This window comes from Penicillium longicatenatum (genome assembly GCF_028827895.1).
Source record: "Penicillium longicatenatum strain IBT 33135 chromosome Unknown contig_7_segment0_segment0, whole genome shotgun sequence".
In the NCBI taxonomy this organism is placed as follows: Eukaryota; Fungi; Ascomycota; class Eurotiomycetes; order Eurotiales; family Aspergillaceae; genus Penicillium; species Penicillium longicatenatum.
This window is the reverse complement of record NW_026643124.1, coordinates 2,722,097-2,742,877: the sequence shown is the minus strand read 5'-3', so window position 1 is coordinate 2,742,877 and position 20,781 is coordinate 2,722,097. Positions and strand designations below refer to the sequence as shown.

Here is a 20,781-nt window from a genome sequence, read left to right as displayed (position 1 = left end):
ACACGCAAAGCTTTTAAGTACAGGGGAATCATGGCATTTCGTTACATGGACCTTATTGGTCTATTTTCCTCTGCGACCCCTGCCCCCACCGCGTGACGGCGGTCCTCCACGGCCATTACCACCACGACCACGACCTCGCGGGGGCGGGCCACGAGGGAACGAACGCGGAAGTGGAGATAGTGTACGCTGGCGGGTGTTATTCCCAGTGAACTGTGGCCGGCCACGGTTCGGCGGGGGCCTTCCCCGTGATTTATCAGGCCCGGGGCCGTTACGCGGGGGTGCGACTGAATTTCCAAATCGAATGTGTGATCCGCGGCCTCGTCCGCGTGAGACCGGTTGGGGTTTTGAGCCCTTGCGGGGCAGCATGTCATCACTTGATGGGGATGAAGAGCGAGCATTGAGCCCTCCACGAGCTCCTCCTCGCGCCTTGCGACCCTGGCTGTAGTTTATGGGCGGCTGGATCTGCTTAGGGGCTGTGTTGAGGTTGATGATATGGTCAGGGTCAATGCCCTTGAGTGTAAAGGACGAGGTGTTGTAAGGCCGGCGGAGAGACGGGCAGTCGCCAATAAGATGACTTTTGCTGATGCAATTAGCACATGAGATTGAAACCTTGACCTCTGTTGATGCGGTTTCACGCAGTGGAAACTTCCACCGATCGTCGCACCACGACTCAGTATGATCTGATGAGCCACAAAAATCACAAGGAACTTCAGAAGCGGAGCTCTTCAATGCTGAGGGGCACTCCTTATCTTCGTGCCCTCTTTCCCTGCATCGCTGGCATCTTCGCCATGAGGGGCAGAGTGCGCTTATATGTTGATTCCATGCTTGACAGTGTGAACACTGGGAGATATGCGTTAATACCTTCTAAGTTACTGGCGTGCTTTGCTAAATATGCATACCTCTTTTGTAGGACACACTTCCGCCTGATGGCCAAATTGAAGACATTCAGTGCAGCCCACCGGGAGTTGAAGATCGATATCATTGATGTCTTGATCCCAATAGATGAACTGAGCTTGAATTTCCATATCCCCCTTTCCTAGATCCATCAGAACGGCTGGCGGTGTGGGATATTTCTTTGCATAACGCTCAAATGCCTCCTCCTTAGATTCAGAAGATCCAGATGGCGCCGATGCACTTTCCTCTGAAACTCCATTCACATGACTGTTTGTTTGGCCATTTGTGACGACATCCTCTGGGCTGTACTCATCTGCGGTATCCTCGGCTTTCTCGCCAATGTTTAGCAATATGGAATCATCGGCTTCGGAATCCAAAGACACTGCATCGGAGTCACTTCTAGAATCCACTTCGCCTTCTTCCAATCCACTCGAGCCGTCCGACCCATCTTCAGACTCTTCATCTCCATTCACGCCGGTATCCTCTCCACTAGGTTCAGGCGAAGCCGATTCATCGCGAGGTGTCCAAAACGCATTCACCGCCGAAAACTGTTCTGCCTTCGGCCCTGTAGCCTGAGGTTTTGGCTGAACCTCTCCAGATGCCTTGCGTTTCCCGAGCGTAGTTCGGATAGGCGCTTTTCTTCCTTGGTTCCAGCTTATTGCAGGCGCAGTGCTGCCCTTATGAGGGTTGGCGGGTGCTGGCTTCTCGGGCGAGTCCGAATGATCGGAATCGCTCCCAGAGCCCGCGCTCGATCCGGAACTGGATGTCTCGTCGGGGTCGACCTCAAGCGGGTTCGAGCTGAAGGATGCGCCGCGGGGAAGAATATCGCTCACATCGCCTGCGCGAGATCGATTCCGTCGCTGCCTCTTCTTGGGTCGGGAGTCACTGTCGCCGGAGCCGCGGGTAGAGGAATTTTTCGATCGGGGCCTCTGAATGCCGACGGATGCTGTTCGGGAATCAGCTTCATCCCCAGAGTCTGACATGATTGTTGTTGGCAAATTGAACAACTTTCGGGGAGAGGATCTTGACGCGAGAATTGCAATCAAAATTTTACGGTTGGCGCCGCGTGCCATAACCGCATTATGTGCGTTAGTGGGGCCGCCCGATTGGTTTACATCACTTGCACTGTTTACTTGAAGACAGGAACGAGGTTGGGACATCCAATCAAAATTGTCTCCTTATATCTTTCTATTCATCGAATATTGCGCCTAGATGAGGTAGTCATTTATTCAGCAAAAAAATTAGCTGGCTGCTCTCACTGGCATGAGAGCCTGGGGCTGGGGCATATTTTACCAATTCAGTACAACAAGAGCTCTGGTCGAGGATTGAAATCACTAGAAGACTTTTAGCATTCGCTTTCACTAAGACCAAAGCCGCCATACTCCATGACATAGTATTCATAGAAATGAGTAGACCGCACTAAAATCGATCAAATGGAGTATGCTAACCTTCTCACGGGATTACCCTGTGTTATACTAAAAAGACAGGCTCTCCCAAGTGACCTCTCAATTTTGTCCCTCTTTGATGCCCTAAGAGTCAGATGACTGCTCTATAGAAGAGCATCTCCCCTGCCTCTGTTTCTTGGCTTTTCCGTGTCACAGGATCCTGTTCTGCCTCGCACGTAGCCACGTCTTCCTCTCTGGTCTTGATTAGTACGTCAGCGCTGACGGATTCCGACTTCCATAAGTTTGATGTTCTATCTTAAGACTCAATCTGAGCCCCACATCTTATGCCGACAGACATATCCGTTCCTGCAGGAGATTAGAGTCCTGATCTTTGGGGCTGGCTGAGGTTCAACTCATGTGGATCTACGGAGTATATACGGGGTACATGGTCACTCAATGCAGTCAATACGTGTGGCCGGCTATATGCAGTAGATAGGTCAGAGCATTACATCGTCTCGCGTCAAGCAGTGTGACTTGAACCACTTGTTGACTCATCATAAAGCCCTGATTGCCGTGGCCGCGTAGTTTTGCCCTTTCTGTCCTTCACTCAGGCAATATTTAGCGACAAATCACAGACCAAGTTGACGCTCGGGAAGGCCGCCTTAGCGTGAGCTTGATTTTATCCGCCCTTGCTGCAGTGGCTCGGTCGCACTTGCATAATTGGTCCAGTTCTGTTTGATGGGACGTAAGCCAAAGCAAAATCTGCAGCTTCTGCCATGTGCTTCAGCTCCCCACAGGCATTCACCTCTGCAAGACTAGACGCCTCCTTGTGAGTGGTGAGTTGGTCTGTGATGATATCAAGAGATTGTCAGTTCAGCTTCATCACATCACAAGAACATAGTGATTGGACCCTTCCAAGGTTGCCTCTTCCTCAAGACAGCCATGTCGTCAACTTCCATACCTTCGATTGGCACTCGCCAGAAATTCCTGGTTTTTTCTTCGGAGGCTGAATAAAAATGTTTCATATGTCTATCATTCTCCTTGACATGAGAGAGAAAGTCAAGTCATACCAAGCGACAGCAGCCAGCTGAACCGATGGAATGTGTGATCTTTCTGCGACATTACAGGAAAAGGCGTAGATGGAGTTATAAATTGGAGCAACTGCACCATGTCTACTGACTGTTCGTCCCCGTCCATTCTTTACTCCAATGGGTTTTACAGCCATGCTGGGCTTATACTTCTTTGTTTGGCTCTCACTTTGGGGCTTCGTCCCTTCTGTGGTGAGAGCCCAATCGCAATTCAACATCGACCAGATCCCCAACCTTCTCGACCTATTCACTCTTTCTCCTTCCACAGACAGCACCTCGGGAAAGTCCATGTGTTGTCCTTAAGGAACTCAATTCTATGGTCAACAATGCGTTCCTGGGGCATACGTGTGCCCCCAAGGCTTTCATTTCCAAGATCCATATTGCGTTTCGCAAATGGAACCCTCGTGCCCTAAGGGGAGCACACTTCGAGATCAAATGGGTTTTGCCAATACCACTCCCACGTGTCCGAAAGGCTCGAGATTCGACGGCCACAATTGTGTCGTCGGATGGCCCACCTGCGAGCGCGGTTTCCGAGTTGAAAACAAAATTTGTGTATTTGATAAACCTGCGTCTTGCCTGCATCCTTACTGCTTCGAGAATAATAACTGCGTCACCAAATCGGGACCAAAATGTCCTAAAGACATGAAATATGAAGAACGGGACTGTGTCAGCAAGAAAGACCCTATTTGTCTTCATGGTTCTGTCTTTGATCATAAATGGCATCGTTGTGTCTCGTTGACTCGTCCCTACTGCCCTGAGGACAGCGAGCTTGTCGATGGTGCTTGCTTGGCCAAGACACTTCCACAATGTAACGGATCTGACGATCTTGACGAAAGCCTTGGCAAATGTGTATCTAGGTCTGCACTTTCGTGTGGCAAAGGATTTGACTTGGACCCGGCTACTCATGAGTGTATTCACAAACAACATCCCATCTGCCCCCACAATGCGCATTTATCATTTGATGCTACGAGAAGTTCTGCTCGCTGTTGTCCCCACCATAAGAAATGGAACGGTGAAATGTGTTGGGAGTTTGCCCGGGATCACAAATGCCTTGACGGTTTCAACCTTGATGGCGACAAATGTGAGCAGTAGGCTTTGCAAAAGCCTAAATGTCCCCGAGGAAGCGATCTTCGTGGACGCGTATGTGTTAGCAATACGCGACCTGAGTGTCGTGAAGGATACTCTCTTGATAAGGGCCTGCGCGTTCGAGATAGGAAACCAATCTGCTCAAAGAACTTCCATTACGATATTGCCCGTGGAGAGTGTGTGTCCAATCATTGCCCGGCAGGCTCTGCTCATAGGCCATGACTGTGTTCTGGGCGAGAATCCATTTTGCGAATTCGGGTTCACCTTTGATGGAGAACGTTGTGTCTCTGACAACACATCGCCATCTTGTGGTAACAATGAGTATCTTGAGGATGGACATTGCGTGGTTCTGGAGCGACCTAGCTGCCCTCCCCAAACGACCTTTTCCAGCACCGGATGTGTATCATTCCAGTTCGTTCCGAAATGCAAACATAGGTCTTTCCCTGACGACCGCAGACAATGCGTGGTTGAGAAGACGACCAATTGTCCCCGAGGTACAGCCTGCAAGAAGTCAGGTTGTATGGCCAGGGTTCCTATCTGTGTGGAGGGTGCTGAGTACAACGACCAAACCGAACGTTGTGTCAGCATCAAGGGTCCCAGTTGCCCTCTCGGCCACAGTCGAAAGAATGGTGTATGTCAACCAGACTTGGAGATACAATGTGAGAAAGGGTTTACTCGTGATGGAAATCAATGCTGCAAGAAGCCTGAGTGCAGAAACAACTTCTATTACGACCACGAGCTGAAGAAGTGTGTGGGAACTACAACATTGCCACATCCAGACGACTATCCAGAAGATGGTGTATGTGTCCGTGGACCAACCACATGTCCCGAGGGATACCATATTCGGAACTGGAGATGTGTTTCGACTTCTGTTCAGTGCGAAAGAGGCGCTAGATACAACAAAAAAACCGGGTTTTGTGAGGCTGATGCCGATGTTATTGAATGCCCTGATGGTACAGAATTCAAGGACGGTTGTTGTTCCCGTCGTTCATCAGGAGATTACTGTGCCAGCGCCACGTGGTGCGGTCCCAAGACTTCCCCTATTGGCTCAGGAGGTAGTATGAGCTATACGGTGTGGGAGTTGAACACCACCCATCGTTCTCTCGCCCAGGATGCAGATTTACACTATCAAGAGATAGACGGACGCCACGAATTCGAAAGGCATCATCTCATGGAAGATGATTTTGAGACTGCGGAGGTTGAGGAGAAGGTGATGGATGAAGAAGATTTTGATGCAGAGGAAGCACAAGAAGAAATTACGGAGGAACGGGGCGAATGGGAAGAAGATGAAGAAGATGAATTTGGGGAACTAGAAGAGGAATTTGACGCTGAGAAGGTCTAGGTAGGAGTATGTGAGACTACGTTTTGGATGAACAGGCTTTCGATTAGGTGTGTGTAGTACAAGTTGCCCTTGTGCTTGATTGGAGTTTGCTATGCAGATATGTTTGAATACTATTTGGTTGAATTCTTACCCTTACACCATCCTATCATAGCGAGTCATTATAGTCCATATGGACTCTGAAAGGAGGCAGCAACTCGGATAGGAACCCGGTAATTAGGAAATCCACTAGATAACTGGTTAGTTACCTTGGCCTAAGTAGCCTGACCTGCGTTGCGCCATGACGGGGGTGTTTTGTTTATCTCGCCACTGCGAGGTATCATGCTATTGGTGTATGTGAGATCGGTGGGAGTTATTATATCTCGAAGCAATGACTCATGCAGACAGACAGATTCCAATGTCGGCCTTGGATCGGAGGCACCAGCCCGATCTAGGGTTTGCCACAAGCTTTGTGGGTTGTAGCTCCAAGGTTCGTGAACACGGCTTTGGTTCCTGCCTGTACGGCTGTTAGTGAAGACCCAGGAGTCTTCGTGGTTCTGACTGTTGTGATATAGGGCTGATTCAATATTCGCTGTCTAACCATAAGCGACATCGTATGATAGATCAGCTGCCCTGGCTGGTCTCTCCGGTCGTGCACGATCGAACGGTTCTCACTGATCATCGCCAGTCTATGACTCCTTTGGAGTTCAATTCCTTTGGAACTGGCTTGAAAGTGAGACAACGAGAGCTGTTCCGTGGCGATTATGCCAATCCCCGGACTATGTATATGCCGAAGAGACTGGGAGGAAAATCCGGCAAAACACAAGGGAATTGAACGCGTTATCGGGAACATACACATTGTTCTAGATCAATCGGAAAATAGGGGCTTTCCGTTTTATAAATAGGAGAAAGTGGCTTTGACTATTTCATTTAGCTCAACGTATTTAGTCCACATTCAGTTGAGCTGGTCCTTACTGCACGTGCCGTGTGGCCAACCCATTCCTCCACGAATTTTTTTTCTTGTCTCACTCGAAATCCCTGGGAAAATCACCGAAATCCCCCCCAGAAACACCCCACCAAATACTCCGTTGCGGTTGCGTTGATTCGAAAAAGAGAAACTGCCCCGTGACCCCGAAAGCCGATCCGCCTTTCTCCAGTTCTGGGCCGTGTGTGCCACTTCCATCCCCACGCTCCTTTTTCCCATCAACCACCTTTTCGCCGTCACGCTGGCTTCCGACTCTTCCAAATCCTCCCTGTTGGTTCCTCGTGCCATCTCTTTTGCACCCGAGATGGACGGGCCACAGCGGTTATCTCCCAACACTCAGAAGCAGGGCCGCCGCCGGCGGTCCAGCAGTCTGATCTACCAGGAACCCGCTGAATCGAACGAGCACATAAGCGACCAGGCTGCGCTACCCAATCTCAATGCCAACTGGGTGCATGCGAAGGGTGAGTTTCCGTGGTGCCACCTTCTCAGATTTCCCCCAATCCATCCGCCGATCGGGACACGGTGGACAGGTTTATGGAATCCAAATACGAACACTGGCTAACGAGATCGGTCGCTTGAATAGGTGCCTGGACCATCCACTTCGTCCTCATTGCGGCGCTCAAAGTACTCTGCGACATCATTCCCGGGGTCTCGCAAGAAACCTCATGGACCCTTACCAACATCAGCTACATGTTTGGCTCCTTCCTCATGTTCCACTGGGTGCGGGGCATCCCGTTCGAGTTCAACGCTGGTGCTTACGATAACCTCAACATGTGGGAGCAAATTGACAATGGCGACCAGTACACGCCTACCAAGAAGTTCCTGCTCTGCGTTCCGATCTTGCTCTTCCTCGTGAGCACCCACTATACCCACTACGACCTTACCTACTTCACGATCAATTTCTTGGCCACGCTAGCGGTGGTCATTCCGAAACTGCCTTTTGTACGTGTCTTCTATATCCCCATACCGCATCTCTCCGTCTCCGGGGAATTGCGAGAAACCACAGCTAACGTCTCTCCAGTCGCATCGTTTGCGAATAGGTCTCTTCTCCGATTTAGAAGACGATTCATAGTGTACTCTTTCCTTTCTCTTTCTCTTTTTCTTATGCTACATTGGCGTCCGGCCTCCGAAGCTCACTCCCTGTCTTGACACTCCGTTCCCTCCCCTGTTTCCTCTTTCCTCAAAAGAGTTTCTTGCATTGCGTTGATTCACGGAGTATGATCCGTCGTTGGCTTGTCGCAAATCTTTCTCCTTTCTTTTTTGGAAAATATGAGACGCAGCCGTGGGCCCGGCCACCCCTTTTTATTTTAGCTCCAGCCTGTCCTTTGTCTAGATGTCCAGTTTTAGAGCCCTGCATATCTTATATTCTGCACAATCTTCCTCTCTTCCTCGTGAGCCTTTTGGAATCTTCAAGGCTCGCGTAGATTTAAGCCTGAAATTTAGAAATGGGGCCATGCAGAACTACATACTAGCCATGCCTTGGATGCAGGTTATTTTCTTGGCTGGGTCCATGCGGGGGACATTGCATCATCGCAGAGGCTGGTTTGTTTACCATTCGCCTGCTTCTAGGTATTCAGGATTGTATAAGACACTTTATCATAAATGTAACTGAAGTTGATGGTCTACATCATAACATTTTCATAGGAATCTACGCTGCTTCCAGGTGAAGTTGGTTAGCTACCCCGCTTCTATGGATTTAAATTGTGGTATGGAAATGGGGCCATTTAGTTTTGGTCCTTTGATTTCAACAGAAGCCATTATCAATATGACTGATGCTTCTAGTGCAAATTAATGTCTCCCGTCATCCTCGATTTCATGTTCTAGCGTCAGTCCACAGCATTCGAACAAACAGTAAAATTTGTAGTAGCAGTACGGCGGTATGTTGTTGCCAATCATTCAACTGTTCCGTCTATGAACCTGTGCATTTGTGTTCACCTTCTACATAGACCCACGCTCAGGTAGGTTCACGCTACTTTCTAGCCTCGATACCTGGCTGTTCCAAGGTTTTTATCCTATATGCGGCATTGCATAGTCGGGATGTACCTATGGCTTTTAGAATGACGGTGAACTATTCGACAGGAGGATATCAAGGGCGAATCAATGGATTGCTTTGAAAGGTTTTATATAGTCCCAAATATAACACATAGATAGGGTACACTTGAGAGATCCGTATTGGCTTGGCGAATTACCATTCGGTCATAGAGCAACATGACCGGGTCTCGAGACTCAACAGCCATCAGGGTTCAAGCCATGGAGCACATCTGCTTCATATTTTGCACAAATAAGCCACTGGGGATCAGTCTGCTCAAATCATCTCGTACTTTTAATCTATTTTGATCATATAATCTCCCTTTCTTAGAAGGTTAACATCACATGCCTCAATCTTGACAACGAGCAACGAAGAGACGTTTCAGAGCCCATCAAAAGAACATGAACGGGGAAGAGGACTTAGATGATTCATGTTATCACAGACCTATTAAAAATAGTGAGAGGTAGGGAAAGAAGAATAAGATAGAGAGAACAGGAACAGGATAATGGAATGTTCCTTAGATCCATTCCTGGAGATGCCTGTCCAACTTAGTATGGAGTTGAGTTGGCAGTTGCCATCGGCTGGAAAGCTCCCACAAATTCTTATCCGACTAGCAAGCTGGAAATCTGCCGCTTGCTTGCAGGCGAGGAGACGCCTGCTCCTTTGATTTATCCAACCATTGAGGGCAAAGCTGAGTCGATTGACGGCGCTCTCAAGGCTTAGTCGACGTTCTTCGCGCACGTTGTTTATTTTTTGGGGAAAATGCGGCTTGAACCCTTGCAAAGTCTTTCCTGAAGAGGTCAACTAGTTATCAGCATTATGAAATGGGAAAGAACTCGAGTGGGGCCTATTACATGCAGTGATCACGCTAACCTTTTCAGGAGAGTATGAGTTGGGGGCGTCATCTTCAAGGCCTCCGAAGTACACCATTACCTACTTAGGTAAATTGCAAAATTGAGCTCATCTACCGCTTCCTTATTACGGATTGTATCGTAGTGGCGACTCAGTAATCATCGATCTTCCTACTCAGCCAAGGCAAAACAGTCGCGATCTTGAAACATCAGATCTACTATTCCCGCATCGGGCCATTGAAGCTGGAGGCTACGAGGCCCCTATGGTGGCCTCTCTCGAGGATAAATAGCTGAATATATCCTGTACAATTTCAATATCATCAACTCCATCAATCTAATCTACTCAATTGACTCAATCAATCAACCGATCTCCCGATCAACCAACCCACCATCAAAATGCAGTTTATCACCGTCATCATCGCTACCCTGGCCGCTGTCGCCACTGCTACTCCCTCCCCCGATGCCTTTGAGAAGCGCACCTGTGTTGGCCGTGGGTTCGACTCTATGGATAAGATCGAAGGTATCGTTAGCTGACTATCTTTCTAGACTACAAGAATGCTTGCGAGAGCAATGGCCCCTCTTGCTGCGACGGCTGGCAGTGTGTTGGCGCCACTGAGTGGAACGCCGGTGTCTGCATTCCCAACTACTAGGGGACTTGCATGACTTTTGTTACGATGGTCAACCTTTAGCATAGATCTCTTGAATACAATTGGGTACATACATTGAATGGGCTGGTCCTGTTCTTTGTCCCGACTTTGAACCCCCGCACAATCAAAGACCTACCAAACAAAGAACTAAGCGCATATAAGATTCCTTCGTAGTCGCATTTTTATTGCATTCATCTTTTGAAACTCTTCCACGCTGTGATAAATAATCTTCAACTTTCAAGATTGGCTTTAGTTTATAGTTTACTTGTCTTAGTTGTTACTCCACAAACCTGACTAATCGCTTATCGATAAGGCGCGTTTCTTGACGCGAAATCCGCGACGATGACCGATTCTCTCCATCGACAGGCCATGGGTCCTCCCAATAATGTAGCGTACCGCACGCCTGCGGTACTACCGTTTGAACTGATCCAGCATATTGGAATCTTCTTCGAGGAAAATCTCTGTCCGAACCCTCACACCTTCCTTTGGCATGCAGCCCCACTAACAAACGTCCAGACACTCAAGGTTTAAACCTTCTGTACAGTACCCTCGCCTCGGGGACCTATGCCTCTCGGAAAGCGTTTGTCCCTTTACCACAACATATTGCGCTCGCCGTCACGTTCCTCGTTCACCCAACAACTACAACTCGCGCCAAGTCTGCCGAGGCAAAGGACGCAGCCTCCGTGGCCCTACAGCTTCTTCGGCTCCTCTCTACCCTCGTCAGCCCAAAGGATTGCAGACTGAATAATGCATTTGTATTTACGCATCAAACACTGCGATCGGGTCGCCGGCACCATGCAGATCATGGGGACAGTGATTTACACTCGCCTGGGAGCAAGCCATTGAATTTAGACATGGGCCAATCCGATTCGCTGTGGTCGCGGGCGGAAGACTTCTGGCATGCTGTGGGTTGGGCACTTAATTGCTCTGTGCTTCATCCCGAGCGGTGGGAGCGATGGCAGGTCTGGCTGCAGTATATGTGCGAGGTCATGGAAGATGATTGGGAACAACGGTTAGAAACATACAGAGCAAACGAAGCTCGGAAAAAAGACGACGCACGAGAGGTTGAATCTGAACAGGCTGAACAAGCTCAAGATGCCGAAAACGCAGAAGGAGAAGCCGAGGGTGCTCAGAAGAACGCTGCACGGGGCACTGGAACCGAAAAATCGAAAGGCAAAAGTACAGGGGCTCGGAAGAAAGCACAAGAGTCCAAAGAAGCCGAGGAGCCGAAAGGCAGGGGCAGGAGAGTCTGGCAGAATGTCGCCCCTACTGAGAAAGTCGACCGAAGAGCTAAGAAGGTGGATGAGGATCTAAGCATCTTGCGAGAGAGCTTGATTTTTCAGTTCATTTCAGCCGTTAATGAAAGTGGACGAAGTCGAAGGATATTGAGAGCTATTTTCGCCGACGGAAGTACCACCTCGGTCAATGAGTTTCGGGAGGTGTTTAAGAAAGAGCTCAAGTCTCGAAGCGGGCCCGAAAAGGCGAAGAAGAGAGAGCGCGAGGTCAATATTGACAAGGGGCAGTATGGCGATTATTTGTCGCAAGATGAGACAGATGACGAAGTAAATGGAGCTGTGGACCCGAAAAATCCAGATTCAGGCCCAGTCCGTCGGTCGAAGCGAACAAGACGAGGAACAAGGACTGGAGCGCCCCCGCGGAGCCTGCAAATGTTGGGCCTCTGCCTCATCAGAATGTTGGACTTTCGCCGATGGGTGGCATCGACTCTCTTCGATTGCGCAAACGACTCCTCGGCATTCTTTCAGATGTCTCGTACCAACTACCTCAGGATTTTATCCCTGTGCTGGACCTCTACAATCTTTTCGCGGACAATATTATTGCTCAACCTCTGCCTATTTTCCAGGCTTTCGTTAGCCCTTTCATCCTCCCCGAGCTTACAGATGCGGAGCAAACTACCCTCTGTGAGATCATGCTATACAGCCTGCGGGAAGCCTCTGCTCCATCCTCTGATGAAACTTATCTCTACCAATCAAAATTGGAGAAATGCTTCCTCCCATTCGGGGCAGCCAACGGTAGTGTGGTCAACAACACCAAGGTGTCCATGCTTCTCGAGGCAACGATCATGCTCCTGGGGAAAAGTGACATGTTAACTGCCACGCCATCTTTCAAGAAAGTTGTGCAGTCTGGAATTGACCGTCGGGAAGGTAGAGCACGAGAGGAGCCCCGGCGCAGCCAGAATAGCAAGAAGCAGGAGTCACTTGAATTGACTTGGTTGCGGGAAAGCAGTGAAAGGCTCTTGTCTCTTGCTGAGCTTCTGTCACCCCCTGGCCAATTCGTCAACGTGAGGGTGTAGATTATGACAAGTCACGACAGCCATGATAATGATGCATATACTATTTCACTTCTTTCCCTTTATTTGCTAGTACCACAAAGATAATCAAATAAGGAAAATATCGACGGGATGGGCATCACTGTTATATCCCTATGTCCTTTCACCCTCTAATTCCGAGTTCTATTGCAGCTACTTCACGCAACCAAACAAGTTTGGAAATATGATTGAGTACTTTAAACGGCAAGGATACCTACTACGTCCCTTCGCATCACAAAAGCCTCTCGATAGAACAGCGGCATCTCCAGATCCGGCGGCGGTCACCAAACGAGGTCACATCTTCTACCAGGTTTACTGAGTTCGAGTATCAGGATTCTTTGTAGTGGTTGTGCAGCATAAATGGTGTATGTAGTGCGATTTAACTCATGGGGCTTCCGAGTCCCGTAATGATCGACACGTGGCAGCCCTACTTTTAATTGACAGTCGCATTCAACTTTTGAACTGCTTGAATAGTAATAATTAGAGGAATTCAGAATTACCCGTAGTTATCAACAGTGTAGCTAACGGTACGCCAAACACTATAAAACGAAGTAGCATATAGCGACTTTCGGGGAATATGAGCAAAATACATCTCTCCGAATCGCCGACGCAAAAAGAACATGAAATGAGGGAAGTAAGAGGCAGGAAATACTAAAGCCTGTCGGATATAGTCAAGACCGTAAGAAATAAGAAAATGGAAGGAAAACAGAACAATGCAGGAAAACCCCCGAGTTTCAACAGAGTGGAATGAACGTATCATGGAGGCGGACGAGGTCCAATAATCTGGCGCCTGGCGCCTCCGATGCCAAGTCCCTGACCTCCACGGTTCTGGTTATCTCCACCTAAGTAACCGTACTGGTGAACATCCCAAGACTGGCCTGGGCCCGTGCCGAGGGAGGTATCGCGCACGGCAGCCTGGGTTTGCTTCTGGTTTTCTTCCCACTCGCGTTGGCGCTCGCGTTCACGTTCCATCTCGCGCTCCAACAAGGACTTGGAGGCCCAGCCACCGGCCCGTGTCTTCTCTTGCGAAGCCATGCGGCGACTGTTCTCTGCGTCAACCTCGGCTGTCGTGTTGTAGTCTCGGGGCCGGTGCGAAGTAGGAGTAGGCGCCGCGGGTGCTGGGTTTGAGTTCAGGAAGCGGTCGGTACGATTTTGTCTGTGATTGGCAGTGTACGCCATCGGGTCTGGAAGGGGACGGGGTGCTGGAGGAAGAGCTCTGGCTGGAAGTGCGGGCGCTTGCTCTTGGGCTGGCACGGGCCGTGGGAGAGGCCGGGGAGGCGGAGGCGGAGCTTGTTCCTCGAATCCATCATCATTCTCCTCTGTTACCGGTATGTCTTGGGTATTTTGCCATTCACCGCGGAGAAGTCGCCGTTCTTGCTCCAAAGAAGAAAGACTATAGCTCGGCTTAGGAGGCACCGGTACGGGGCGTCCGCCGTTACGGCTGCGAGATTGTGAATCATCTTCTTTCTCCTGAGTTGTGGGTCCCTTTCGCTCGCTCGTATACTGGCGTTCACGCTCTTTGGCTAGCTCCAGCTCGCGCTCAAGCTCCTTGATGCGGCGACTGTCGGCGGTTTCGTCGGTGGGGGTAACTCCACCTGGAGAAGCACTGGCCTGCCCTGCCTGATACTGGCTCAGGAATTGACCATTGAGACGAGCATCGTTGGACTTCCGTCGGCGTTGGCGTTCTTCTTCATGCTCTACCTCCAGGCGGTGCTCGGCAGCTTTCTCTTCTGCAAGTCGGCGCTGCTCCTCTGCCTCCCATCGGCGCTTTTCCTCGTCCCATCGACGTTTCTCGTTTTCCATCTCTCGTCTTTCCTCCTCTCTCTGGCGAGCCGTCTCCTCGTTCCATCTTCTCTCCTCCTCAGCTTTAGCACGGGCCTCCTGCTCTTCCATCTCTCGACGGGCGCGCTCAGCTTGTTCCCTCTCCGCATTACGTTGGATATCTTCCTCTTCCTGTCTACGTTTCTCCTTCTCCGCCAAACTAGGAACAGCCGGGCCGGGGGTTGTAATTTGTCGTCGAGCACCAAACGCAATGCCTTGGTTGCCCTGGCTGGCACCACCCATGTAGCCGTATTGGTGAATATTCCATGCTGGCGCAGTCTTTGTCTGGTCATCTCTCTTACTCCAAGAGCTAAAGGATCCGGATGGTTTGGCAGGGCTCCCTGGTCGACCAGAATTTGTATCGCTAACATTGCTCAAGGCACGGCTAGTGCGAGTATAGGATCCCGAATTCGATGAGCCTGTCGCATTAGGACTCAACACCCCCTTCTTACTTTGTGGGCCAACTGCCGACGGGAACGCGCTTGGCTTCAGGGAATTCGCCCTTCGACTAAATGCCGCCAGGCACTGGAGAACCTGCGCGGGATCTTTTGCCTCATAGAGATCAACGGTAAGAAAGACGTCGTGTGGAGGAAGGTTGAGCGGCGCGGTTTGGCAGGCACGGAGGAAATGCGAAATGTTCTCCATCTGAACGAATGGCATAGACGACTGCTTATACTTGACGCCGGGGGACACGGCCAAATTGACCAGTCTAGTAGACAAGGGGTTAGGCTTAGTCCAGGTTACAACCGCATGCATGCCTGTCTGCGCAGCTGCGCAGGAAATATACACATAGGCAGGCAGAAAGGTTCAATCGAGACTCACTTGCATAGAGCCACACCATCCTTTAGACCTTCGAGTAGATCAGGCGATGGAAGTTTCTCGCGCAGCACCTCTTCTATCCAGTCGCGTACCTCCGCGGCTGCCTGCGGGGTATAGCGGGATAGTCGCATATTGCGCAGGTCTTTATCCAATGAAGATACCGACGCCATAATGAGTCTCCGGTCGTGTGTGCTTAATCCGAGTCGGCTAGAGTGGACGTCGGTGTTGTAGTTTCACAAGAGTACGTATCCCCTTGCGGGCGTGTGCCTGATCGGCCCTAGAGTGGAGACTTGGGTATGAGAGTTAGGACGCAACAAGCAAATCGAATTAGACCCGAAGGGAAAGTAGTACCAGTCACGAGGTCCTGGCGATTTGGTATCCTCAAGAACCTCCAATGAGTGAGTCTGGGAAGAAAGAAAGTTGAGGGAAGGTGGAATGGAATGCCCGGGGCTGTGTTTATTGGGGCCGATGACGTTCCAAACGTTCTGGCTCTTTGGCCCGCAACTTTTTCTTCTCCACCCTTCAATCCTCCACCAACATACACACAATGGTTAACAGCCTCTGGTTCAAATGGAAAGGCCTCCGGCTACCCTGGCGGAAATCCTTTTTGGTCGGTCAGTTTCTGCGTTCCTCTTCTCGGCGCTATAACATGTTATGCTAACCCGCCACCTTAAGGCCAGGATCTCGCCGGAAACACCTTTTGGGAATTCAAAGATCAACTGAATGCCGGTCGATACAGGCGGATCGTTAAATTTGATCCCAAAACGCATTACGGAGATGTTCAGGTTACTCGTGAGTCGATCGCATCCGGGGGAAATTGCGCTGGCGGCCGACGGTGGCAAAGCGCTCCGTGGAGGCAATACAAGGTTAGATTTACTGACAAGGATTTGTGATCTAGCGCAATGGCATCAATGGCTCCGATACGTCCGACCGACACCCCCGAGTATTGAGGAGCAGCGACAAGACCTGGTTCGCCAGGCGCAAATGAAAGAACTTGCCCGACTCGCCGACGAGCGCTGGGCTAGCAAACCCTCCTTCCTTGATAAACCGAAGACTCAGCAACAGACCCCAGAGATGGGAGCGGGACCCGCGACTACCAATGCAAACACTGGCCCGGTTCCTGTCTCTGCCGATGCGCCTTCATCTTCTGCCCGGGCACCACAGCCTGATTCTACAAGAACCCCCCCGACGACCCGCAAGGAAGAGAACCCGTGGGCAAAGGCAGATAGACAGGTCCCTGGCGGTAACTACCAGCCTGAGGCGTGGTCTCCTACTTCCAAACGGTGAAACATGCCACCACAAACAGATTTTGACCCCTGTGGTGATGGAAGGGAGATACAGACCAGCAGACTTGATGATCACACCACACCCTCATGAGCTGATCTGGGTCAAATCACTCTTCAGACATAAAGCACAGAGCTCAGGGGATTTTCCTGCGTCAGATTCCAGTCTAAGCTAATATCCTTAAGGTCGAAGGCTTGCTGCTGGTAATGCGCAGCTCTTCAACATATACCCCGGCAGCTGTTCACATAACTCACGTCCAACCTGAAATGGATCTGGGTATGACTTTTCCAAATTATATCAACAACCCCACTCACCTCGCCCGCTTCAGTTGCTGTAAATTAGCTTTTTTCTATCGTGTTCCAGACTACAATCTATAATAAAATCTATTGGGACGAGATCTCTTGATATGATGAATAGGTCTACATTTATACCTCGGCTTACGATTTCGAATTAACAGCTTCTGATTGGCCCACGAGAACAATTTATCTCTAGAAACATTGAAACGACAAAACCAAACTGGGAGCCTAAACACACCCAACACAATCTCCGCATACTAGAATATGGTACGATTCACAGGTCAAGATGAAAAAGATACTGAACACGAACTTGAGTTGATAACAAAATTGAAATTGAGAATAAGATAAAACTAAAAGGGGACATCAGTCAGGAAGGAATTCCAGTCTGGTCCTGACACTGTTTTCCCGCAAAGCAATCCGCAACATTGAACTTCGGTCTCTCAATTTCATCAAACCCAATCGCGAAAATCAATTGAAGATGCTAACCCTTTTTCCTATCTTTGCATTTTTGTGGTTTCTTTGCCTCGTTCTGGTGATGAAATTCAGCAAATATCGCTTTTTTGGAGGGTTGTTTCCGATTTCGAACCCGCATAACTCCCGCAATGCATACATCGTACAAGCACGTATATCATAGACAAATTAGTATCACTGAAAAGTCAATGGGAAAAGGCGACTCCAACTCCAATCAAATATGAGAAAGCCCAGCCCTGCAGCCTCGCAACAAAGTAATGAAGTAGTGCAGCAATTCAGTCAAGACACGTTCAAATTGGTGCTCAAACCATATCCAAACAAGCAATAGTAGTAAATGCGATGATGCGCCTAAGCCGTCCAGAGATGGAGCTGGAACAAGAAAAACGCAAAGTCCAAAAGACACAATCTAATCATAGTCCCATTCCAGGTTCACCTAAATGTAAACCATGTACTCAGAGGTCCGGTCATGAAGCCTAAGCTGGGCCAATGTTGGGGCAGGGGCATCGGGGTCCTTAAATCCTTTGACCTCGTTCCATTTAGTGTAGTGTGCGAGAACATACTTCCGTGCACGATCACAGAACCGATCGGCCAAGAAAGCCGGAGTGCAGTAGGACACGGACCGAGTGCAACGACCCATCACGTAGCAAATAGAGTGAGTAATCTCTTGGAGATCATTCATGGGGTTTCCCGTCAGACCCTTAACATTGCTTCCAAAGATTTCATCCTCCATCACAATGTAGTGTGCTGGGCGAGCGGATCCCATGATTGCGGCCTGGGCTTGGAGATAGAAATCCCAGAGCACTGGACGAGTGATTCCGCGGTCCACAACTGTTCCAGGATTCGGGTTGTTGTTCTTGTCGAGATCGTCTTTGGATGTCGGGAAGAAACGAACATGGTGACGCTTTCCAACCACAACGTATGAGATCCTGGGAGGCTTCTGTCCCACTTCGTCGTAGACGCGTCCACATTCCTTTCGGATGGAGCTGATCTCATCCCTGATCATGATTGCATATTGACCCTCGCTCACGCCGTCACGGTAGATGAGGATATTCTTGGGGTACTCCTTGTTCTCTTTCTTCCAACGTCGCAGACGGCCCTCCAGCATCGTACCAACCTGCAGAATGACCTCGTCACGCCTGCCCTGGACACGAATTTCTCCTGGCCATTGCCCCAGTTTTTGGTCAGTGCTGGCAACGATGGATGAAACACTGGGGCAGCTTTCGGGGTCATTTACAGAAGGGTGAGTGACATCTAGACCGACGACCATAGTATTTCCTTCAGCAATCAAGAGAGCATTCCTGTGCGAGTCAAGAACTTGGCAGATGCCACCAAGCTTCAAGTTGATCTTCATCGCATTGTTGGCCAGGTACTGCTTGTCTCCGGATGTAAATTTGTCCATCTTGCAGCAATGAGTCAAGATTCCATGAGTGCAATCGCCCGCCCATTTGAGGTGATTGAATGCTTTCTCCTCACCATCGGACATGAGGACCACAACGAACTTGACACGGTGCTCCTTGCACTTCTTCATCAGGCCTTCAATGATGTCAAGGCAGTTTTGTGAATTGTAGCGAAAGACCCGGTGCTCGTTTGGTGAGTCCCACGCAAAGCCCAGTTCTTTCAGACACCTCTCCAGCTCTTTGATAGCCTTTTGAGGTTCACCACGCCTTTCCCAGTCTTCCTCCGTCCTTTTGTTCACCTTGTTGGTATTGGCGAGGGTGATAACAGCCCAGCTCGGCTTAGGAGGAGTCTGTGTAAATTTCACGTCCCTCAAATTCCAGCTAGCACCCCTGGGGGTTGTTGTTTTTGTCCCATACTTGAGAGTAGGAGGCGGAAGAACACGAGCAGGGACCGCCACCATCTCGTTCCCGATTTTGACTCCGGCCGATTTGAGTTTCTGGTCCTTGATTCCTAGAATCTCTAGACCGTCCCTCATGATGGAGGCAAAATTGTCCGGAGGGCGGCGGCAGCAGAATTTGATAATGGCCTGACGCTGAGAGGTACAGAGCTCACCGTTGAAAGTCTGCCCTGGAAGAATCTTGCAGACTTCCTGGGGGAGGTAAATGGGGCGCTCGGAGTTGCCAACATTGAGAACTGGCTTCGACTCTTTGATGTCCATTTTGTAAGCTATCAAAGAAGTTAGCAAATGGGAACAAAATAAGCACATGTGATGGGAATACTTGCCTTTCTTGAAATAATCCTTAACGGAGGTGTATTTGCCGCCCTTGCCATCAGAGTCCGTCTCCCAAAATTCAACATTGGCAGGTGAGGAGCCGAGGTTTTTAACACGAGGCTTGAACTTGTCCCCCTTCTTTCCATCATTGGGTGACGCGATTCCCCAGATCGATTTTTGTCGCCGTTTCTCTACACCGTTCTCATACTTATCGAGAGGAAGATGTGAGACCTCAACGCGCAAGCCCCGGATGTAACGATTGAACAACTGACGATCTTCTCCGTATTCTTGCATGAATCCGTTCGTCAAGTCAAGCATAGGCCCTGGGCGGAAGAAGGTACCGTGATTCACGTTCACGTTCAAAAGCAGCTTGTCGACACCGACTCGCACACTCGCGAAGAATCCGCGAAGAACCTCGAGACCGCCTCCTAGATAAGCAAATTGCTTCCTGTTATCAATCCAAAAAAACTTTTGGCGTCCTTTGCCCGTGATGACAACACCTGAGTCCCGGTACGGGATGCGAGTCATCATAATGTTGAGAGCTCGCACTGCGACAGTCTCCTGTTCCACTGGGTATCTCTGCTTGGTGGTTTTGAGGGAGTCTGACAGGCAGCCCTGGCTAAAGTGGTGCACAACACCGTCCTTTGGATCCGCCTTGGTAATTTCGACAGTGTATACCTTTGGCTCCTTTTTGTTGCCATCGGGGAGACTGACCTTGATCGAGGACATTGAGTCCAGCGGGGCAGAAGTGATGAGTTCCTGAGCCATATCTGAGGAGCCGTACACCGTTGCAATTCGTTCATGCTTCAATAACTGGTCGAAAACATCTTTCTTGAGTCGTTTTGGCTGCGGTTCTGGTGAAATCGCGATCCTATATGAGTGGAACTCCCGCTTGGGATCCAGCGAAATCTCGAAGTAATTGGCCCGCACCGTGATCAGCTTCCCAAGGTTTCCATATGCAGGACGCCGAACCGGCTTCTCCAGACCGGACTCAATTGGGACCTCTTTGAGACACTGATCTTCAAACCTGTGAAGTTCTTTGTTCAATTCAGGGGGATTGGTCGTGAGGATACTGTGTGGAATTATGTTAGTAGGTTTGTCACCTGGGGAATTGGGGCTTGTCGACTTACTCTGCATTTACTGGTCCTGGTCCCCGATAGCCACCACCATCAGCACGGCTCCCGCCTCGGTCTCCACGGCCACGAGAGTCTCCTCGATAGCCACCACCACCACCACTACCACGGCTTCCACCTCGGGATTCACCGCGGGAGCTACCACGGTCTCCACGACTGTAAGACATTGTGTCTTAGT

The 20,781-nt window shown here is 49.9% G+C and overlaps 8 protein-coding genes across 8 annotated transcripts; 5 read left to right on the top strand and 3 right to left on the bottom strand.

The window, feature by feature from the left end:
* Positions 1-60: 60 nt before the first annotated feature.
* On the bottom strand, positions 61-1,877 carry N7484_011284 (zinc knuckle domain protein; the record flags this gene model as incomplete). Its single annotated transcript, XM_057121671.1, has 2 exons — positions 61-840; positions 900-1,877. The coding sequence occupies 2 exons, from the start codon at positions 1,875-1,877 to the stop codon at positions 61-63; spliced, it is 1,758 nt and encodes a 585-aa protein (XP_056967425.1).
* A 2,433-nt stretch (positions 1,878-4,310) lies between these two features.
* On the top strand, positions 4,311-5,795 carry N7484_011283 (uncharacterized protein; the record flags this gene model as incomplete). Its single annotated transcript, XM_057121670.1, has 1 exon — positions 4,311-5,795. One exon carries the CDS (start codon positions 4,311-4,313, stop codon positions 5,793-5,795), a length of 1,485 nt encoding a protein of 494 aa, XP_056967424.1.
* A 1,265-nt stretch (positions 5,796-7,060) lies between these two features.
* N7484_011282 (ORMDL family protein) lies at positions 7,061-7,828 on the top strand (the record flags this gene model as incomplete). Its single annotated transcript, XM_057121669.1, has 3 exons — positions 7,061-7,217; positions 7,340-7,698; positions 7,778-7,828. The coding sequence occupies 3 exons, from the start codon at positions 7,061-7,063 to the stop codon at positions 7,826-7,828; spliced, it is 567 nt and encodes a 188-aa protein (XP_056967423.1).
* Positions 7,829-10,032: 2,204 nt separating this feature from the next.
* Positions 10,033-10,286, top strand: N7484_011281 (uncharacterized protein; the record flags this gene model as incomplete). The annotated part of the gene is made up of 2 exons (XM_057121668.1): positions 10,033-10,156; positions 10,183-10,286. 2 exons carry the CDS (start codon positions 10,033-10,035, stop codon positions 10,284-10,286), a joined length of 228 nt encoding a protein of 75 aa, XP_056967422.1.
* Positions 10,287-10,625: 339 nt separating this feature from the next.
* On the top strand, positions 10,626-12,594 carry N7484_011280 (uncharacterized protein; the record flags this gene model as incomplete). The annotated part of the gene is given in 3 exon segments (XM_057121667.1): positions 10,626-10,746; positions 10,800-11,891; positions 11,903-12,594. The coding sequence occupies 3 exon segments, from the start codon at positions 10,626-10,628 to the stop codon at positions 12,592-12,594; spliced, it is 1,905 nt and encodes a 634-aa protein (XP_056967421.1).
* A 771-nt stretch (positions 12,595-13,365) lies between these two features.
* Positions 13,366-15,419, bottom strand: N7484_011279 (calponin homology domain protein; the record flags this gene model as incomplete). Its single annotated transcript, XM_057121666.1, has 2 exons — positions 13,366-15,139; positions 15,253-15,419. 2 exons carry the CDS (start codon positions 15,417-15,419, stop codon positions 13,366-13,368), a joined length of 1,941 nt encoding a protein of 646 aa, XP_056967420.1.
* A 377-nt stretch (positions 15,420-15,796) lies between these two features.
* On the top strand, positions 15,797-16,536 carry N7484_011278 (uncharacterized protein; the record flags this gene model as incomplete). The annotated part of the gene is made up of 3 exons (XM_057121665.1): positions 15,797-15,863; positions 15,925-16,041; positions 16,148-16,536. 3 exons carry the CDS (start codon positions 15,797-15,799, stop codon positions 16,534-16,536), a joined length of 573 nt encoding a protein of 190 aa, XP_056967419.1.
* Positions 16,537-17,733: 1,197 nt separating this feature from the next.
* On the bottom strand, positions 17,734-20,770 carry N7484_011277 (argonaute/piwi family protein; the record flags this gene model as incomplete). Its single annotated transcript, XM_057121664.1, has 2 exons — positions 17,734-20,542; positions 20,601-20,770. 2 exons carry the CDS (start codon positions 20,768-20,770, stop codon positions 17,734-17,736), a joined length of 2,979 nt encoding a protein of 992 aa, XP_056967418.1.
* Positions 20,771-20,781: the final 11 nt, after the last annotated feature.